The sequence below is a fragment of the Syngnathus scovelli genome, chromosome 14 (genome assembly GCF_024217435.2).
Source record: "Syngnathus scovelli strain Florida chromosome 14, RoL_Ssco_1.2, whole genome shotgun sequence".
Taxonomy (NCBI): Eukaryota; Metazoa; Chordata; class Actinopteri; order Syngnathiformes; family Syngnathidae; genus Syngnathus; species Syngnathus scovelli.
In genome coordinates, this window is record NC_090860.1 from 13,669,337 (window position 1) to 13,686,793 (window position 17,457).

General features: G+C 41.8%; 2 protein-coding genes across 3 annotated transcripts; both read left to right on the plus strand.

Moving 5' to 3' along the window:
- The first annotated feature begins 151 nt into the window (after nucleotides 1-151).
- srrm1 (serine/arginine repetitive matrix 1) lies at nucleotides 152-7,953 on the plus strand. Of its 2 annotated transcripts, none has more exons than XM_049740726.1 (16): nucleotides 152-311; nucleotides 1,483-1,572; nucleotides 1,665-1,787; nucleotides 3,594-3,764; nucleotides 3,915-4,003; nucleotides 4,074-4,298; nucleotides 4,483-4,665; nucleotides 4,751-4,870; nucleotides 4,992-5,200; nucleotides 5,435-5,521; nucleotides 5,566-5,719; nucleotides 5,792-5,878; nucleotides 6,014-6,460; nucleotides 6,617-6,803; nucleotides 6,879-7,052; nucleotides 7,208-7,953. In XM_049740726.1, exons 1-16 carry the CDS (start codon nucleotides 291-293, stop codon nucleotides 7,316-7,318), a joined length of 2,478 nt encoding a protein of 825 aa, XP_049596683.1. In that variant the 5' UTR covers nucleotides 152-290; the 3' UTR covers nucleotides 7,319-7,953. The 2 variants fall into 2 exon arrangements, with proteins under 2 accessions (XP_049596683.1, XP_049596684.1); XM_049740727.1 differs by having other exon boundaries at nucleotides 5,584-5,719.
- A 295-nt stretch (nucleotides 7,954-8,248) lies between these two features.
- clic4 (chloride intracellular channel 4) lies at nucleotides 8,249-17,087 on the plus strand. Its single transcript, XM_049740942.2, has 6 exons — nucleotides 8,249-8,697; nucleotides 13,288-13,397; nucleotides 14,404-14,529; nucleotides 14,627-14,733; nucleotides 15,412-15,593; nucleotides 15,687-17,087. Exons 1-6 carry the CDS (start codon nucleotides 8,629-8,631, stop codon nucleotides 15,849-15,851), a joined length of 759 nt encoding a protein of 252 aa, XP_049596899.1. The 5' UTR covers nucleotides 8,249-8,628; the 3' UTR covers nucleotides 15,852-17,087.
- The last annotated feature ends 370 nt before the right edge of the window (nucleotides 17,088-17,457 follow it).

A 17,457-nucleotide genomic window follows, 5' to 3' on the forward strand; every position in this document is an offset into this window, starting at 1 on the left:
TATTTTTTTTATTACGATCTGCATTTAAAATGAAGTTCTATAATATAACGAGAATTTCTCGCTTCTCGACAAAATACGTTAAAAACTGCACACGTATTGTGTCATGGGATTAAAGGGGGAAATTCGGTGAATCGAAGGCTTGTCTTGTCTAGGCAGGCTTCTACAGCAGTGGGTGTAATTCATGTTGCCTCCTGCAGGATCGCATTCTTCACGAGGCTGAATACGGAACATCATAGTATCACACGACTTCACTCAACGGTCTTCTATTCTAACGTCTATTTTCTTCGACGATGGACGCGGGGTTCTTCCGCGTAAGATTTTTTTTTAATTGAGTACATTTAAAACCAGTTTTTAATTTTCTCGTGATATATTCCTAGCTAGCGTACTGGGCCGGTTGCGATTGAGTTACGTTGTAGTTTTGGGTACTGTCTATCAACTGGTGCGTGAACATTGTGATTTGCTCTACATTCGTTTAAACTATTCGAACAGGGTTTAGCAACCGACCCTAATCGTGTAATGTTCTAATGTATTGCCCTCATATGCGTTTAGACTTCAATTCCCGTGACACGAGGGAAAATTACATTTAACTTTGATAGTCGGTTACATGAGAGCGACTAGCTTTAGCTAATAAAGATGGCGCCCGGGTGGTGCATCGTTCGGTCTCCATGAGCGCGTTGCAGCAACGCTAATGTCGGACTCAAAGAGACAATATCCAAGTAGCAATCATGTCTAAACCAAACCGATGACACATTTGTAACTCTGTCCACGTTAAATATGATGTTGACCGTTATCAGATGCGTTGTCTTCAATTTCCGGAATAAAATAATCCAGTCGTTGATTTAGCTAACGCTAGCATCATGGCTATCAATGTCATTTGTTTAATCTCAGTAAATTAACTCGATCGCGATTACTTGAACTTTTGATCATCTTCTAACTGGTACTGTAAATGTGAGACTAATTTTTATGGTGGGGAATTTTGGGATACTTTTTTTTCAAATATATCCCGATGTGACAGTTTAGTAGGGCCTTACATGTGGGTTTACTAGAAGTGGGTAGATAAACCCCAAATTGTACTTGACTAAGATCACTGGTAATTAAGAATAAAGTGAACCAAGGAAATCATGAAAATAGTCCTTCAAATAATTATTTGGTAAATGCTTATATGAAAAAAAATCTCAAGTTTTGAGTAACTCAATTATTTATGTTGGTAGAGCAAATTGGCAAAAAATCACAATAAGGATCGTTAAAATTCTGATACTGTCAAACAACATGACTTCTAAATAACATTATTGTCATAAATAAACAAAATCTTGTTAAAGTAACAAATTTAGGCAAATACAGCCACCAAGAAAGGCTTGAATTAAGTTTTTACACAGATTATCGTGCTTAATAAAGCTGTTCTTTTTCAAAGTGTCTAAACCCCCTTTCCCACTCGAGACTAAAACTTGCTAATTTGCTAAAGATGTAATTTTTTTCCTACAGGGCACCAGTGCGGAGCAGGACAACCGGTTCAGCAACAAGCACAAGAAACTGTTAAAGCAGCTGAAATTTGCAGAATGTCTGGACAAGAAGGTATATAAAAGCTATGTCTTTTTGTTGCTAACAAAAAATCAAAAACATTTTTGGGGATGATGCGATTGTCATTTTGCTGATGCTGCTTTCAGGTGGATATGACCAAAGTCAACCTCGAAGTCATAAAGCCATGGATTACTCAACGGGTGACAGAGATTTTGGGATTCGAAGATGATGTCGTCATAGAGTTCATATTTAACCAGCTTGATGATAAGGTAATGCTTTTAATTTTGGTCTCTTAACACAAAACTGTATATTTGAGGGAAGTGCTTTCTCATTAAAGAAGGGAACTGTGAGTGGTTAAATTAGCAATTGGTGTGATGAATCATGTTTTGCTGTTATGTAACAAAGTGACATTATTCAGCATACTTCTAATTATGATGTGATTTATGATTTAAAAGGCCTGAACCAATATGGATGTTATACCTTGCATCTGAAGTATAGCACCAACACCTAATTAGCTCTCTCCTGAGCCCAAAGTCACTGAGCCCATCTCTCCCTTCATGATGCAGTGTGTGTTTTGAGGTGAGTTATATATAGGGATCATTACTATGCCAGTGATAGACACACCTGAAAAAAAAAAAAAAATGCCATTATTATATTCCCTGTAGGATTATTCAGATCATTAAATGATCCAGATCCCTTAAAATACAGTTGAAGTAGGTACAAAGGGGGCAGTTGCACATTTAGCACAAAGGTAGAAGGATTTCCACCAATTTCTATTTGAGTATTATGCATTTTTGTCCTGGTTGTGATACAGATGGATGTGTCTGATCACATACTGTCCTGTATACCCAACCCAAGAGGTACTGAATTGGTACCTAATGATTCCTGCTCTTCAGCCAATGGAAATTGGAACAAAACATCCCCTAGCTTTAGTGAGCTCATTTATGTCCATCACACTTGATCCACCCGGTTATTATTATCTAGAGATCAGGGCTTTTTAGTCTTGAATTATTCACTCGCAATACTGTCATCTACAGATTCATTGTACCTGGTCCTCATCTTATGTAGTGACTACAGCTTAAAATTGAAAATAGTGACTCTCATCAATTTATTTGTCACACTGCCCATTAGAGGAGAGAAGCTGCATTAATATTCTTTCATTTTGGTGAAGGTCTGTAGCTAGTTTCTATTTTCATTCAAATATGGTTAACTATACATTCATGTCTACATGTGGTTGCGCTGGCTAGATATGCTAAGTTTAATGGTACTGCAAATAGACCATGGTAAGAACAATTATTGAATTGATATTGTTGAATAACACCTTTTATTTTTGTGTTGCTCTGTACTCATTATTGCTTGTTCGTCTCTTGCAATTTAGATAAATGATATAACATTAAGCTCAAGGTGGTTGAGTCTCAAGCAGTAGTGAGGCGGAAGCAAGCCAATGGAGCTCCATGCCCACTGATCCCACGGGACTCACTGAAGACACCGGAACTGTACTTAAAAGTGTTGGGTTTTGATGCACTCTGTATTGTGGCTGTTTTTAAAAAACCTGAAGTTGTAGACTATGGGGAGACTGTACAGGGGAATATGGGATGAGAAGGGACACATGAATAATAATGAATATCTCTTAAACACAAGATCATTTATTTTATATATACTCTGTGTATACATAAATCTCTTAAAATGATTTATTTTGTATACACTCTGTGTATACATGTATATTTAGGAGCAGCAATTTGGTAGACATATTGCATGCAAGTTTTGATCAGTTAGATTTCTCTCCCCTCAGTGAGCATATTCTCAGCTTTGAATTGGAGTTCAAATGAAATTTATTTTCAGAGTCCAGTAGTGCACTCGGTTTTTTTCTCGTTTATAAATTTAAGTATGATTACGTTATTTTACAGTTACCATCAATCACAGGTATATTTGTGGGAAATGAAAGGTAGGCGCTCCCAATTGAGAGAGCCTACCTCTTAATTATGTGTTTTTCTTCCATTATTTCAATATTGTTATGTTTCTGTCTCCCTCTCTTTCTCTCTCTCTCTCTCTCTCCCCTGCTTTGTGTTTTGTAGCACCCGGATAGCAAGATGATGCAGATTAACTTGACGGGTTTCCTGAATGGAAAAAATGCCAGAGAGTTCATGAGAGACCTCTGGCCCTTGTTGCTGAGTGCCCAGGAGAACATTGCTGGCATCCCAACTGCGTTTTTGGAACAGAAGAAAGAAGAGATTAAGCAAAGACAGGTGAGATTATCCCTGATTAGACCAAATATGACAAATGTTTTTTCATGAAATGCAATCTCGTCTAGAAACCTTGCATTTTTGATGGCACAAATAAAAACTTTGAAGATGCTCAATTGTTAGAGGTGCCAATAGTTTTATCGTCTCATACAGATTGAACAGGAGAAGCTTGCTTCTCTGAAGAAGTTAGAGGACGACAAAAAGGATGCAAGAGAAAGGGCTCAGTCAAAGAGCCCGAGAAGGTAATACCGTCCCCTCTTCAATGTAGCATAGTTAAGGTTTGATCCTACTCATTTGTCATCTTATTTCTAGACGCAAGACGAGGTCCCCGTCGCCACGACGCAGGTCTCCATTGAGGCGCGAAAGGAAACATAGCCCTTCGCGCTCCCCAAGACGTAAAGTGCCGCTACCTGGTGGGAGTTCACCTCCTCCACCCTTGATGCAGCTTTCCACAAAACCTGTGGAGCAGCCAGTAGAGCCTGATACAGCAGGAAGAGCCATACCAGAACCAGTTCTCCAAGAACCGTCTTCCACCAGGTACGCGTTGAAACTTTGTCATACAGGACAGATATGTAGGTCTGAGATTTGTTTTTTTCCCCAGTATTCTCTTTGCATCAACATTGTAACTAAAAGTAACACTTGGAATCAGTATTTTTGACAATATATTTTGACATTACAGTCAGAAATAAATTCAAATAAAGCACACCTCTCATTTCTCTAGTGAAACTGTTGTGGAGATGGCAAAAGCAGACTCTGTGACTGAAGAGAAGGAGCTTCCACCTGAGAAAGCCAAGATTGAGGAGAGGCCAAAATCCAGGGAAAGGGAGAAGGACAGTAGGAAGGAAAGACCTCAGCGCCGCTCCCGTTCTCATTCTCGCCACCGCAAACGGCGGTCCCGTTCAAGGTTATTTTCTGTCATGTAATGTTGAAGTTGAATTGTCTTCAAAACCTGTCGTAGTTAACCCTAATTATCTTCTAACCTCTTTCAGATCTTATTCTCCACGTAGAAGACAAAGTCCCAGAAGGAGAATGTCACCTCGTAGAAGAAGCCCACCCAGACGGCCCCCTCCCAGCTCCAGAAACAGACCCAGGCGTTCTCCTGTTCGCAGGTTAGTCATTGCTAACACTTACAAACCTTGCGAAGTCAAAATCTTAAAAATTCTCTGCATTAGTTTCATATGCACGGGAAATGTCACTAGCAGCTCTAATTGTGTCGTATGTGTCCCACAGGAGACGATCTCGCTCAGCTTCATCCTCTGGCAGCAGCTCTTCTCCCTCCCGCTCACCTAAAAAAGTAATAAAAAGAATATCCAACTCGCCACCACGAAAACAGCCCCACTTTCCCGATGCCTCCGTTAGCCCTCCCAGGAAAGACAGGCGATCACCATCTCCACGGATCATGAGGGGCAGAGGGTCAGCATCTCCTGCCAGATCATCTGGTAAGGTCTTCACCTTGCTAGGTTTCCATATTAGAATAAGTACTTTAGGTCTCTTCAATTTTGATGGAACTATGATTAAATCGTCACACCTATTAAAATGTCAACTAAACACATCTTGATTCCCTATTAGAAAGTTATGGGGTTAGAATGACTCTTCATTGCAACCACAATTTATAGTTAAAAAAAGTCAAGGTGACTCGTCACTCATGGGACATTTAACAATCTTTATTTCAGAGGAGGATAAAAACGAGAAAGGCGCAACTTCGGATTCTGTGCAGCAGAGACGACAATATCGTAGACAGAATCAGGAGTCATCTTCAGGTATGATGAATTTCAGTCAGTCAGTCCTCTCATTTGCCATAAAGCACCTTTTTTGGTTTCAGATTCAGGATCTTCCTCCTCAGACGAGGAAGCGTCCAAGAGACCAAAAGGAGGACCAGTTGCCAGAAATGGTGACGTTAAGAGGAGGCGTAGCCATTCTCCCTCCCCAAGGAGGCCACAGAGAGAGGCCTCTCCTAGGTAAGACACATGAAGATTATTTTTGTTCATAAAGGAAAGTTCATTTGACTGATATTTTTGGGTCACTTTCAGGAAAAGACGTTCACCATCTCCTGGTCCTCGCAGACGCCGTTCCCTTACTCCTGTAAGGCGTCGCAGGTCCCCTTCACCAAGACGAAGGTATTGGCCATATTCATGATACGTAGTCAGTCGGTGTGGAGTATTGTTCTGAAACACTATATAGACGTTGATAATGTAACAATGTTGAAGCATGAAAAAAAAGTCTCTGTTCTAAATGTCTTTGATGCTCTGCAGGTCTCCTTCCCCACCTCCCCGCAGGCGTTATTCGCCTCCTATCCAGCGTCGCTACAGCCCCGTAGCTCCTCTGAAGAGGAAATTATCTATCTCTCCTGTTAGACGTGGTTCACCAGGGCACAAACGCCGTCCTTCTCGATCCCCCAAACGCCGAAGTTCTCCCATCCAGCGGAGGCGCACACCTCCCTCGTCGACATCCCCGCCGAGACACAGAAGAAGCCCCAAGCCCACTTCTGTCCGCCTAAGTCGTGATGCCCGGTCCCCTGCTGCAGCAGCAGCAGCAAATCGGCGCTCTCAGTCACCTGCAAATCGCAGTCGCATTAACAGAGATTCTATCAGTCCTGCCAGACATTTTGAATCCTCCAACCAGCGGAAACACTCTCCATTACACAGTGAAAAACCAATCCGAAGAGTCTCACGCACCCCAGAGCCACGCAACAATCAGCGGTAAATAGAACACTTTGCACCTTTTTTTTTTTTTTAATACTGTATAAACAATGGACAAACAAAATAGCAAATAGTGCAAGCTCTATAGTCCTTCTTTTAAGTTACCTTTAATTGTGCATGTCCATTTTGTTGATGTCATTGTTGTTGCTTTTACAGACTTTCAGTGAGCCCTCAGCCTTTCAGGAGAGTTTCTTCCAGGTCTCGATCCCTTTCTCCTCGACAAGCTGCTGTGAAACACCCAGCCCCAACATCCGCTTCTCCCTCACCATCTCGATCCGCAAGTGCGTCCCCCGCTCTAGCCAAAAAGGCAAGCAGTGGATCCGGTAGCCGATCACCTAGCAAGGTACTGCGCAATATTGAACACAACAAAATCATAATTTCTTAATCTACAATTGCATCGTCACGCGTTGCGTTGCAGAATTCCGATGTCGATGGCAGTGCCAAGAAAAAGAAGAAGAAGAAGGAAAAGAAGCATAAGAAAGACAAGAAACACAAGAAGCACAAGAAGCATAAGAAGGAAAGGAGTGTCAACGCCGGTAGTGGAGATACCCAGCAGAACCAGGGTGGGGATGAAGATGGTGAATCAAGAAAGGTTATGTCTGTTTGTCATCTTTAGCCGCGGAGGGTTTCTGATGGCTTTTCAGTAAACGCCAATAGAACATCGACGTAGGAGATGTATTGTTGTATGACTGACATGGGTGTTTCTCCCTCTTTTCGTCAAAATAACCAGCGATTGTTCTTTTTTAGGAATCAGAGAGTGAAGTGGAGGACACGTTGGATGACCTGGAGAAACATCTGCGAGAGAAGGCCCTACGCTCTATGAGAAAGTCGCAGGTGTCTCCATCACAGATGTCCTAAATCTCTAGGGGCATCCTTTTCCTTTTCACATTAACCTTGATGTTTGTGATAAAACTGATTCAACTTAGAATGTACAAACTGTTGGCGTTATTTTGTTTTTCAGGTTTGAGGCATTGCTTTTGAGTGTTGACTTGTCAGCCTACCAGCTAAACTGTCAAACGCTTGTGTTGTCCATAACTACCAAATTGATTAGCGTGGGAACATGTAAATTTGGGGTTGATTTATAGGTTTTTTTTCTTTTTCTTTCCTCCCCTTCCCATAACCAAAAAGTAGACTCATTTTATGAAGTGATTGCATGTGCAGTGATTGTTTCTGGTTTGCATGAACCACTGGCTGTGGCATATAAAGGAAAACCTGCACATACTTGTACATGGTCCTATTAACCTCCAAATTCGAAGCAGGGTCTCTGCTGTTAAAAAAAAATAAGAAAAAAGGTTTTTGCCCTCAGCATTGCACATTTAGATTTACCAGCTGGTTTTTGTGACTTGTTGAGGATGCTGTAATTTATCCAACTTCATTTTTTTCCCCTTTGGACATCCTTGAAACAAGCTAAGCTGTGTGGGACTGCTTTGTTTTGTATTTAGTACCCCCAATCTGTATTGTCAGCCTTTCACAATTAAAACTTTTTTATAGAATCTCTTCCTTAATGTTACAAATGAAATCCGCCATTGTCATTTTGAAATGAATTTTCAAATTGATAAGTATATATACAATGATTTAGCACTCAGGTTACACACAAAGTGCATTGAGAGATTTTTAAATGTAGTATATATACACACCTTTTTTTGGTGGTGTGCCGTTAGATTTTTCTAATGTAAAATATTCAGCATGGCTCATTAAAGATTAGACACGGTAATGTCCACATCAGGACATCCGGGGCGAAGCCACCACAGTCCATTTACTTTCACTCCGCCTCTCCATCATTCCCTCCCAGCCTAAACCCTCCCACATTTTCGTATTTTACCGCTGTCGGTGGCGTCTCGGTTTAGAAAAATAAAATCTAGTTACTGTACGATCACTCCGCTACTTTGCTCAACGGACAAGCATCAGCCTCCAGTGACGTCACTCCAACCCCTCTCAAATCGAACGGCGACGTTAGGGAAGCGATCGCGTGGCGAACCGGACTCTCGTGTGAGCTTTTGTACCTCCAGCACCCGCTACCGGGCTCTTTCTGGCCAGACAAAGCGCAGCGTGGACGTGGACCTCAGTGCGGGAAAGGGGGAAGAGCACCGATTTCAGTTGGGCGTGGTAGTCTAGAGGAAAAGTCGCTTTTCCTTCCAGCTGAAGTTAAAAAGAAAGTAGCGGTCGCCATGTCACTGTCGGTACCGCAAAACGGCGTCAAGGGAGACAACGAGCCGATGATCGAGCTGTTTGTCAAGGTAAGATCTACGTCGAAAAAGTTCTCTTTTAACCACGGGACAGTTCATTTGACCCAAGACGAACGCAGTGTTAGCTTTCTTGCCACGTGCTGGCCCATTCGGGGTAGCGTTAACGGTTCCCCTTCGCGCTTTACTTCATTGCCTATTGTCTGCCTAGTGGACTCTTCCAGCCATTGGAGGTCCGTCCATTCTCGAATATAACGTAACCCCTGCACTGACACAAATAGGGCGGATGTAGCTCTCTTTGTTGCAAACACCTTTTTAAAATTGCCACTATTGTTTATTCTCGTGCATTCAAATTATGTGTTAGTCAATAATATGGCTATGTTACTCATAGTGTTCTCATGGCGGTGTTGGTATTCCTCTCATCTCTGAAAATTGGATTTAAGATTTTTTTTTAATATGCTGTAATGCATCAGACTGCAATGTATGCCTTTTTTTTAATGCAGAGCGGGAAAATGCGAGAAAGGGGGGTTTGGTGCACAAGAAGCTGCGAGTGCTTTGTGAGGGAGAATGTGTGCTGCTGCAGTGTGGACGAAAAACTACTAAGAAAAATCAGTTCTATTCAGTTTAATCGTTAACAACTGTTTTTTTTCCTGTCCCTGCAACTTGACTTGACCTGCAGCTGTCATAAAACGGCAGTTTACTGAACAAGGTGTCTTAGTTTCGGTTTAAAAAGTCATAGCAATCAAAGGAACTTGCATTTCCCAAGAAATGTGCAAAATGGTGTAATACAGCGCATTGATGGAATGTAAACAGAGTCACAGTGTGCTCGTGGATATTCACATTCATCCAGATCAATTCTCACAGTCTGCAGGTGAGATAAGGTCATCCATGGGCCTGGAAGGTTTACTCATAATGTAGGCAACTCCTTCCTTCTGACCTTTGTTGCTTGGACTGTGCACCTTCTCTCATATGTGTCATACTGGGCTGGGCTCTATTTGACTAATGTGTCATCAAATGTGACCGCCCCTTCTGTGTAAAGAAAATTTTTACAATGTATATGTTAGATTGTATATCGTTGCGGTCCGATTGCAATATCTTTCATTCGAACTTATTAGGAATTATGTTACATTGCCGCATGTGACCTTTGCTAATCTAACAATCACTTAACCTTTGGTAAGTCCAAGTCATAAACTTTTCAATTATGGCCTGTCATTTCTCTACACACACCATTCTTCTACTTCTTGGAAGGTGTTCCAAACAACCAAGAAATGGATTTTGGTGTGCAGTTTTTTTGTGTCTGCTGTTTTTTTGCCCATTGACCAGCTTCCTGGAAAAATATTTTGTAGCCTCCATGATTGCAAGGAAGCAATTTCCACCATTTTTGCACTTTTCAAGAAAACAGACTGATCCTGAAACACAATGGGGGGAAACAAGCTAGAAAAAAAGGATTGCAAGCTGGCTTTGTTGTTGGGGTTTGATTCTGATCTTAAGCAATTTGGTTCAAGTATTTGTTTCATGTTTGTGAGTCCACGTATGAGGCCAACATATACAACATGTAACTGGATCGTTTGTAATGCAATCCAGTCTGCTTGTGTTTCACGTGCCATATTCTTCCAAGTGAAGTACAAGTTTAATGTAGCACAAATGTCGACAGGGTTGCATGCTAATATTGTTAATGAAGAGAAAGGAAAAACCCCATCTTGACCTCCTCCATGTTTTATTGGTATTTATTTTATTTCATCTTTATTGTGAGACACACTTGTTGGTGAGGAGGATGCAAAAGATGGATAAGGATGACGAACCAAAAGGAAGGAAGATTCCAACACCTCGCTGATCTTTAGTTCCCTTTTGTGCACCAGCAGCAGTAGCACAGTAGTCCTGTGTCTGACGAGAACTTGAGAGCTTTCCATTGAGTGATGTAAGCATGAGTCACAGCTGTGTCATGGGATGTTATTGTGCCGCTGCCATGATCCACAAGGATCAGACTTTTTTTATTTTTACTCCTCGGTTTTGTCTGTCTGCGGGGTTTATTAGTCATCCCTCACTCAATTTTTTTTGTGCTTTCAAATGTGTCATGTGAAATTTGGTCTGGTCTAGTTCCCTATTCTCAACTACATCATCTGTCCTGTTTTGGGGTTGGATTGTGAAATGTAGAAAAGTTTGTATATTTTTCCCCCATTTTCATTTTATTCTGACTCAGTCAACCACTTCTTTCTTTCTTAAACTACCACTTCTGTGTCCCAGAGCTTATGCATGGGTAGTCCAGTAAATAGAGGGAGGGAGGGAGGGAGGGAGGTGTTGCAATGTGGTTGCCATAGCTGCACCCAAATGAACATCTCCGCTGTGTGTCGCACAGCTCAAAGAGGAAAGCTGCTAGATTGTATCATCACGAACTCCTTATTTGGTCAAAATATGGCCTGAACCCCCGTTGAGCGTTCCACCCAATTTTAGAATATAAAGTGTGCTGGGGAGGGGCGAGCGCGGGTCGCCAAGTTACTAAAATTAGGCTGTGAGCTTGGACTGGGCTGAAGAGGAATCATTGTCCCTGACCGCTGCAACTTTGTTCTAGGGATACAAAATATTTTATTTTAGAATGTCATTATATATGATGGACTTAATATTTTTTTTTAATTAAAGGTACAGTTTCTCACACAGGCCCTTAGGAAAAGTAGTTCACCTCTGTCCTAAAGGATGGCCAATGGAGATCAAATCAGCTCCATATTGACCAAATAGGCTCACAAAGCATTGCTAGCAATGGATGAGGTAGCCTGAGCATGACTCACATCCTCCATTCACTCGGCAGCTGGATGCATTTTTTTCACATTAGGTAAACAATCCAGTGTGTATTTAGGGCCCTGAGATAGTGAGTGAGTCTTTTAGTAATTGTTACCTCAGACTTTTATACACAGGAAGGGGGAAATCTTTGTCAAGGATGATGCAACTGTCTGCAATCGTTTTTCTCTGTGTCCTATGAACTTTATAAGGGCGTCCCAAAAATAACTTGGCTCCCATTTCTTTTTTTCTTTTTTTATTGGGATGTGAAGTTGTGAACTAAGCCTCCCTCTCAACAGGGCAGCGGGGCTGCCAGTTGCTAACGGGGGACGTGCCCAAAACTAAAAACAAAAAGCGCTTTGTGTTGTTTCTGTCTAGAATATTCTGGAGGAGCCCTTTCTCTAAATGTCGTGCTTATGTACAAGAGTTCTTGCTGAAGAACAGATATTTCGAGAAACTGTTTTTTTTTTACAGCTTCACAATTTGCGACATGATCTACTGTTTATTTAACCAATTCTATTGGATAGTACTGCGACATATAATTATCATCACATAAACAAGGCGCCTTCTTTGACGGAATGAACGGGACATTTCTGGCATAGTTTCTCCCTTCTCCCCTCCAATAGCAAACTCACCCCCCCCCCCCCCCCCCCCCCACACACACACACACACACACAACAGAGGGGGCCCAGGATAAGGAGAGAGGGATGAAATGGAGGAAGAGAAGAACTCGGCAGTCCTGCCTTCTAAAAGTCCTACTTCTTACTTGTGCCCAAGACCACAATTTATCATGGCTAATGCCTTCCCATTTCCTATAATTTGCCTCTTTATCTGTATTAATGCTCTTTGGAAGGGACTTTGCACTCTGTTTTTCTTTTTTTTTTCCTTTCAGACACTGCCACAGCTGTGGTTTATAGAAAGAATCTGGAGTAGCCGCTGTCATTGTCAGCTGCTCTTGGTCATTTTGGATCAAGGAAGGCTTGGGTGAATGTGATGACCTACAGCAAATAAAAAATTGCCTCGCGTCGAAAAGACTGAGGTCATTGTTTACTTTTCGATTTGTCCTTCACACATGTCCTGTCGGATATTGTCATGGTAACCGTCGCTGTGCTGCATTTGCACCCTTGGTGGCCCTGTTTGGAAAATGCATTTCGAACCTTCATGTAATATCAGTTCAACGTTTCATTCATCGGTTTGCAGAACATAAATTGAGTGATTCAAGCCTTTCTGATGTTGAATTGGACTGGGTGGGAGTTATGGGGGGGGGGGCGGCGTACAATGGAAACCAGCAGATGAAAGCGTGCCATCCCACTGCTTGTCACACAGAGGACAACAGCGGCCAGCCTGTTCCCACCAGAAAGAAGCCGACTCCATATTTTCCATTCAGCGACGGCTTTCGACCGTTTTTGTTCATGCAGTTGAGTTTTGTTTTTGACCACAGTGAATCTTGTTCTCGATGAAGTGTGTACACTCAATCCGGCGACCACTCATTCCCTTTTGTTTGTCTAGTCTAGAACGAGAGGAAACAAGAAGTCAGCTTGTCTGAGTCACTTCAGAGGTTTCCTCTTATTCTGGAGAGTCAGTCCTTGTCCAGATAAATGGAGGCAAAGTGTGATCAAGCGTAAGAGAAGGCAGTCGGCGCTTTGGTCTTTTCTGTTTTCTTTCCTCCACTCGACCAGTCATGTGTAAAAGAAGGGCTCTCTGACCGAGTGCAATACCAACAAATGGATTTTGTTTTGTTTTATTCTTGAGACATGACTCTATGCTTGCAAATAATGTTATCATAAGATGGCATAGTTGTGTATATATTTTTTCAATGTGGTTAGCATGATGGTATAAAACAAAACTGATTGAAATGTGTATTTCCTGTAGGCGGGAAGCGATGGCGAGAGCATTGGAAACTGTCCCTTCTCCCAACGGCTGTTTATGATCCTGTGGCTCAAAGGCGTCGTCTTCAACGTCACCACCGTGGACCTCAAGAGGTACGGCCATTCTCTTCATCCCTCGGGCTTATCTTTTTAGTCAATTTGCTGTACACTGCTGTCACACATTTGGTGTCTATGTATATTCGGTTTAGCTCCCATTTTTTTGTAGCTAGTCTTATAATTGACAAAATATGAATGTGTGCTGCAAGTGGTTATAATGTGGCTTGTGAAGGGATTTCTTCAGTAGCTTTGTAACACTGTGATACAGTCCTGACATGCACGTTCACTGTCTCCCCCACTGTTTATTTACTTTTCCCATGGCCCTTTCCCAGGCAGAAGAAAATGTGCTCGTTTGAGCCTACTCCAGACACATCCTGCCCGTTTTGCTGGACGCCATGTTATTTATCATCACAGAGATGAAACTATGCATGATAAAAAGAGAAAGTTCCAGAAGCAGACAGTCTTTAGCAAACCCACTGACTGTTTTTCCTCTCTGTATGATTCATCGAAAACTCCACTTTGTTTCATCTTGCCAAGCCACACCATCCAAATGCTCGACTATTTTCAGCCACGGTCAATCGGACATCTGTTCTCTATCGACAAACTTTTTACTGCATATTACTCACATTCAGGTTTGTCTTAAATCATGTTGCAGCTGCTGACAACTCCAGATTTAATTTTTTTAATTTTCACCACTAAAAAGTGCAAAGGGATATATTCCTGACCTTTTAATATGAATAATGAAATCCCGCGGCTGCTTCTTATTCCCTGCTCTGTGACAGCATTGGCCAAGGGTGCCACTTCCCGTTTACATGCCAAAGGCTTGAAGTTATTTCCTGTTTTTGGAGCCACGGATGCCTTGTCCCAAATCTTGCCCAACTCTTTGAACTTTTTAGCCTGATAGCCCTAGTTGACTTTCTGTTCTCATTTTTTGAAGGCTCTATGAAAATATAGTTGTTGAAGGCTGACGAGAACGAAGCATCCGTGTACACAGGTTTATGTTAGCAAAGCAGCTAACTTGGTCTAGTTTGCTCACATGAAATCTTTCCTCTGTGTCACGCAGGAAGCCTGCAGATTTGCAGAACCTTGCCCCAGGTACGCATCCTCCCTTCGTCACCTTCAACGGCGAGGTCAAAACAGACGTCAACAAGATCGAAGAGTTCCTTGAGGACGTCCTCTGCCCGCCCAAGTGAGCATTTTATCACCTCTATGCTAGCACTGCCCGTGACTGACGTTATTGGCAAATACATTGCAAGTACTTGTTTCCAAATATGTATTATTTGCAGGTATGTCAAACTTGGGGCGAGACACCCCGAGTCAAACACAGCTGGCATGGACATCTTTGCCAAGTTTTCGGCCTTCATTAAGAACTCCAACCCAGATGCAAATGAAGGTAGGACCAGTCTTGAGGACTTTAGTGGTTGCTCAGCAACATGCTTGCTCTGATGTGATTGGTGGCTTACAGGCATAACACAAAAACACCTGCTCTGCTTCCTCCTCATGTCCTTAAACTCTTCACCTGCTAGGGCACGCCAGAAGCAAAACAAATCATTCATCCACACAGGAATTTTCAGAGCAATTTTGTCAATAAGATAATGGCGATAAAGTTATTAAAATATGTAGTCCGTCGACTGAAATATTCTTTTACTAATGTTGTGTACTATCAAATGTCATGATCCTCTGGCATTTTCTGTTTGGCTATTCACCGCCCTGGGAAAATATTGAGCCAGCCAGTGTAAATAGTGTGGTGGTTCTCAACGCTATGCTTCATTGATAAGTGGCCCCGTAATATATATAGTGCTATTGAACAATGCTCCAAACATAGTATTTGTATATTTTCTAACACGACTTTAAATGGACTGAGGTCAAAATATGTAACCTTGTTTCCATGTTGTCTGTGCATAGATAAAATTGAACAGGAGTAATCATTGAACATTCATAAAAGGCCCTTGTTTGTATTTTGATGAAATACTGCCCCCTTGTGGTTAGTTGCAGTACGTCTAAACTGAGGAAGTCTGTCTCTGGCTGAACATGAATTGAAACGTCCTAAATGAATTGTGGTTCTGTGTAGCTCTGGAGCGTGGGCTGCTGAAGACCCTGCAGAAGCTGGACGAATATCTTCGCTCACCCTTGCCTGATGAGATCGATCACAACAGCATCGAGGACGTCAAGGCTTCCACCCGCAAATTCTTGGACGGAGAAGAAATGACCCTGGCCGACTGCAATTTGCTGCCGAAGCTGCATATTGTCAAGGTGCCGATTGCATTCAACGTTCGCTTTTGTTCAAATATAAAAATGGATTGAGATGTTGTGATATAAAACTCTTTCTTGATCCTATTCTCGTAGGTGGTGGCCAAGAAATACAGAGATTTTGACATCCCCAAAGAGATGACGGCCATCTGGAAATACCTGAACATCGCTTACACGCGTGAAGAGTTCACCAACACCTGTCCTAGTGATCTGGAAATCGAAATCGCATACGCAGATGTAGCCAAGAGGCTGGTCAAATAAGCTCGCTTGTCTCGAAGCCCCATATCTCTACACGCCCACACAGCACATGGACTAGAGTGCAAACACACACACACGAGAATGAAAACTACTACATATCGTTGTTCCCCCTTTCCCGGTTCATCATATGTCACGAGTTCGGTGAGCAAACATGAATCATTTTTTTCGTTTTTCCGTTTGCTGATGGGTTGTGAGGCGCTACCACGGCAACGCAGGCAGCCCGTTAGCGGGGCTTACCAAAAGTCCGGATCACCTTCACGTTTTGATAAGTGACCTTTAAAGTGACCTTCTCTCTGCATGCAGAGGCAAGGCCACGAACAAGAGTAGCAAAATTGGTGAACTCTTAAGAAGCGTCTTTTGGCTTGTGAACAATGTTTAGTCTTTCAGTGTTTTGTTTTTCTTTGACCAAAACTAATCCAAAACCTGTGTTCATCTACTTGATCTGCTAAATCAGTTTATGTTATTCCAGGTAAAGTCAGCCGGTAACCAAACACATTTTTTGTAGCTCTACTGGGAAATCTTCTCAACAAAGTAAAAACTTGAGGTCTAGCAGCTTCATCTAATTTATATGTAGCTCACTCATGCCTTGTATGATTCACCACATTGCCATGTCGAGGAAAATGTGCACTGAAACAGCAACGCCAAAAAAGCTAGCTAACGTGTTCAGCTCAAGTTGCAGAAAAAAAAAAGGGCACATTATTCTGGTCAGGGAAAATAGAAAACCGATTGTAAACACACCAACTTTCACTCACTGGTGTCAATGGTTGACGATTCAAAAAGCACCTGGCAGAATAGCTTGAAAATAAATCTTCAGTTTGTTGGTTAATCTCAAACTAGTGAATGTATTAATGATCAGAGTAGCTCAACAAGTGCTTTAGCGTGTAGTGCCGAAAAAGCAAAATATTATTTTGTCCAACAGTTTTCACAATTTTTTTTTGTTAGGATAGAATTTTGCTTCAAGGATTTGTAAATATTTGTTTGATCACTCGAATTTCAATGTGTAAATTTTATACAGAGCATGGACACGGTTGGAAGAACCGGGCCGTTTCCCGCCCGCTCAGATTTCAATTTTTGATGAGCGTTCATCTCTTTGCCTTACTTGTCGTCTTTGCCGCATCATTTTTAATTCAATGCGTGTTTTCCCTTGCACCAAGATAAACACCAAGTTGTGCTCTGTTGTGTTATAATTTTATTTTTTTCCAAGCACCAACTTTAAATAAACTTGTTATTGGCAGTGTTTGATGTGTGCCACGGAGTGTATTTTTATCGCACAATACAAGAGCTCGATAAAATGTTTTACCTTTTTATTTATATATTTTTTATTTATATTTATTTAATGTTGCATTGAAGGCTTTCACTGAGCAGCATTTATACATTTTGTTCATTTGACACAAAGAAGGTGCAAGGTTATGTACTGTAGTTGTTGGATGCTCTCCAGATGGTGTCAAATTTCAAGCCAAGTCTGTGCTTCCCCGTCACTGGAGAGAACATTAAGACATATTCACCTTCACCTTGACAGAAACACACACAAGGGCTTTGTGTGAGTGTGTGCAAAGAGAAGATGAAACACCACACACTCATTAATTGATATTCACTCATTTTATGTTGG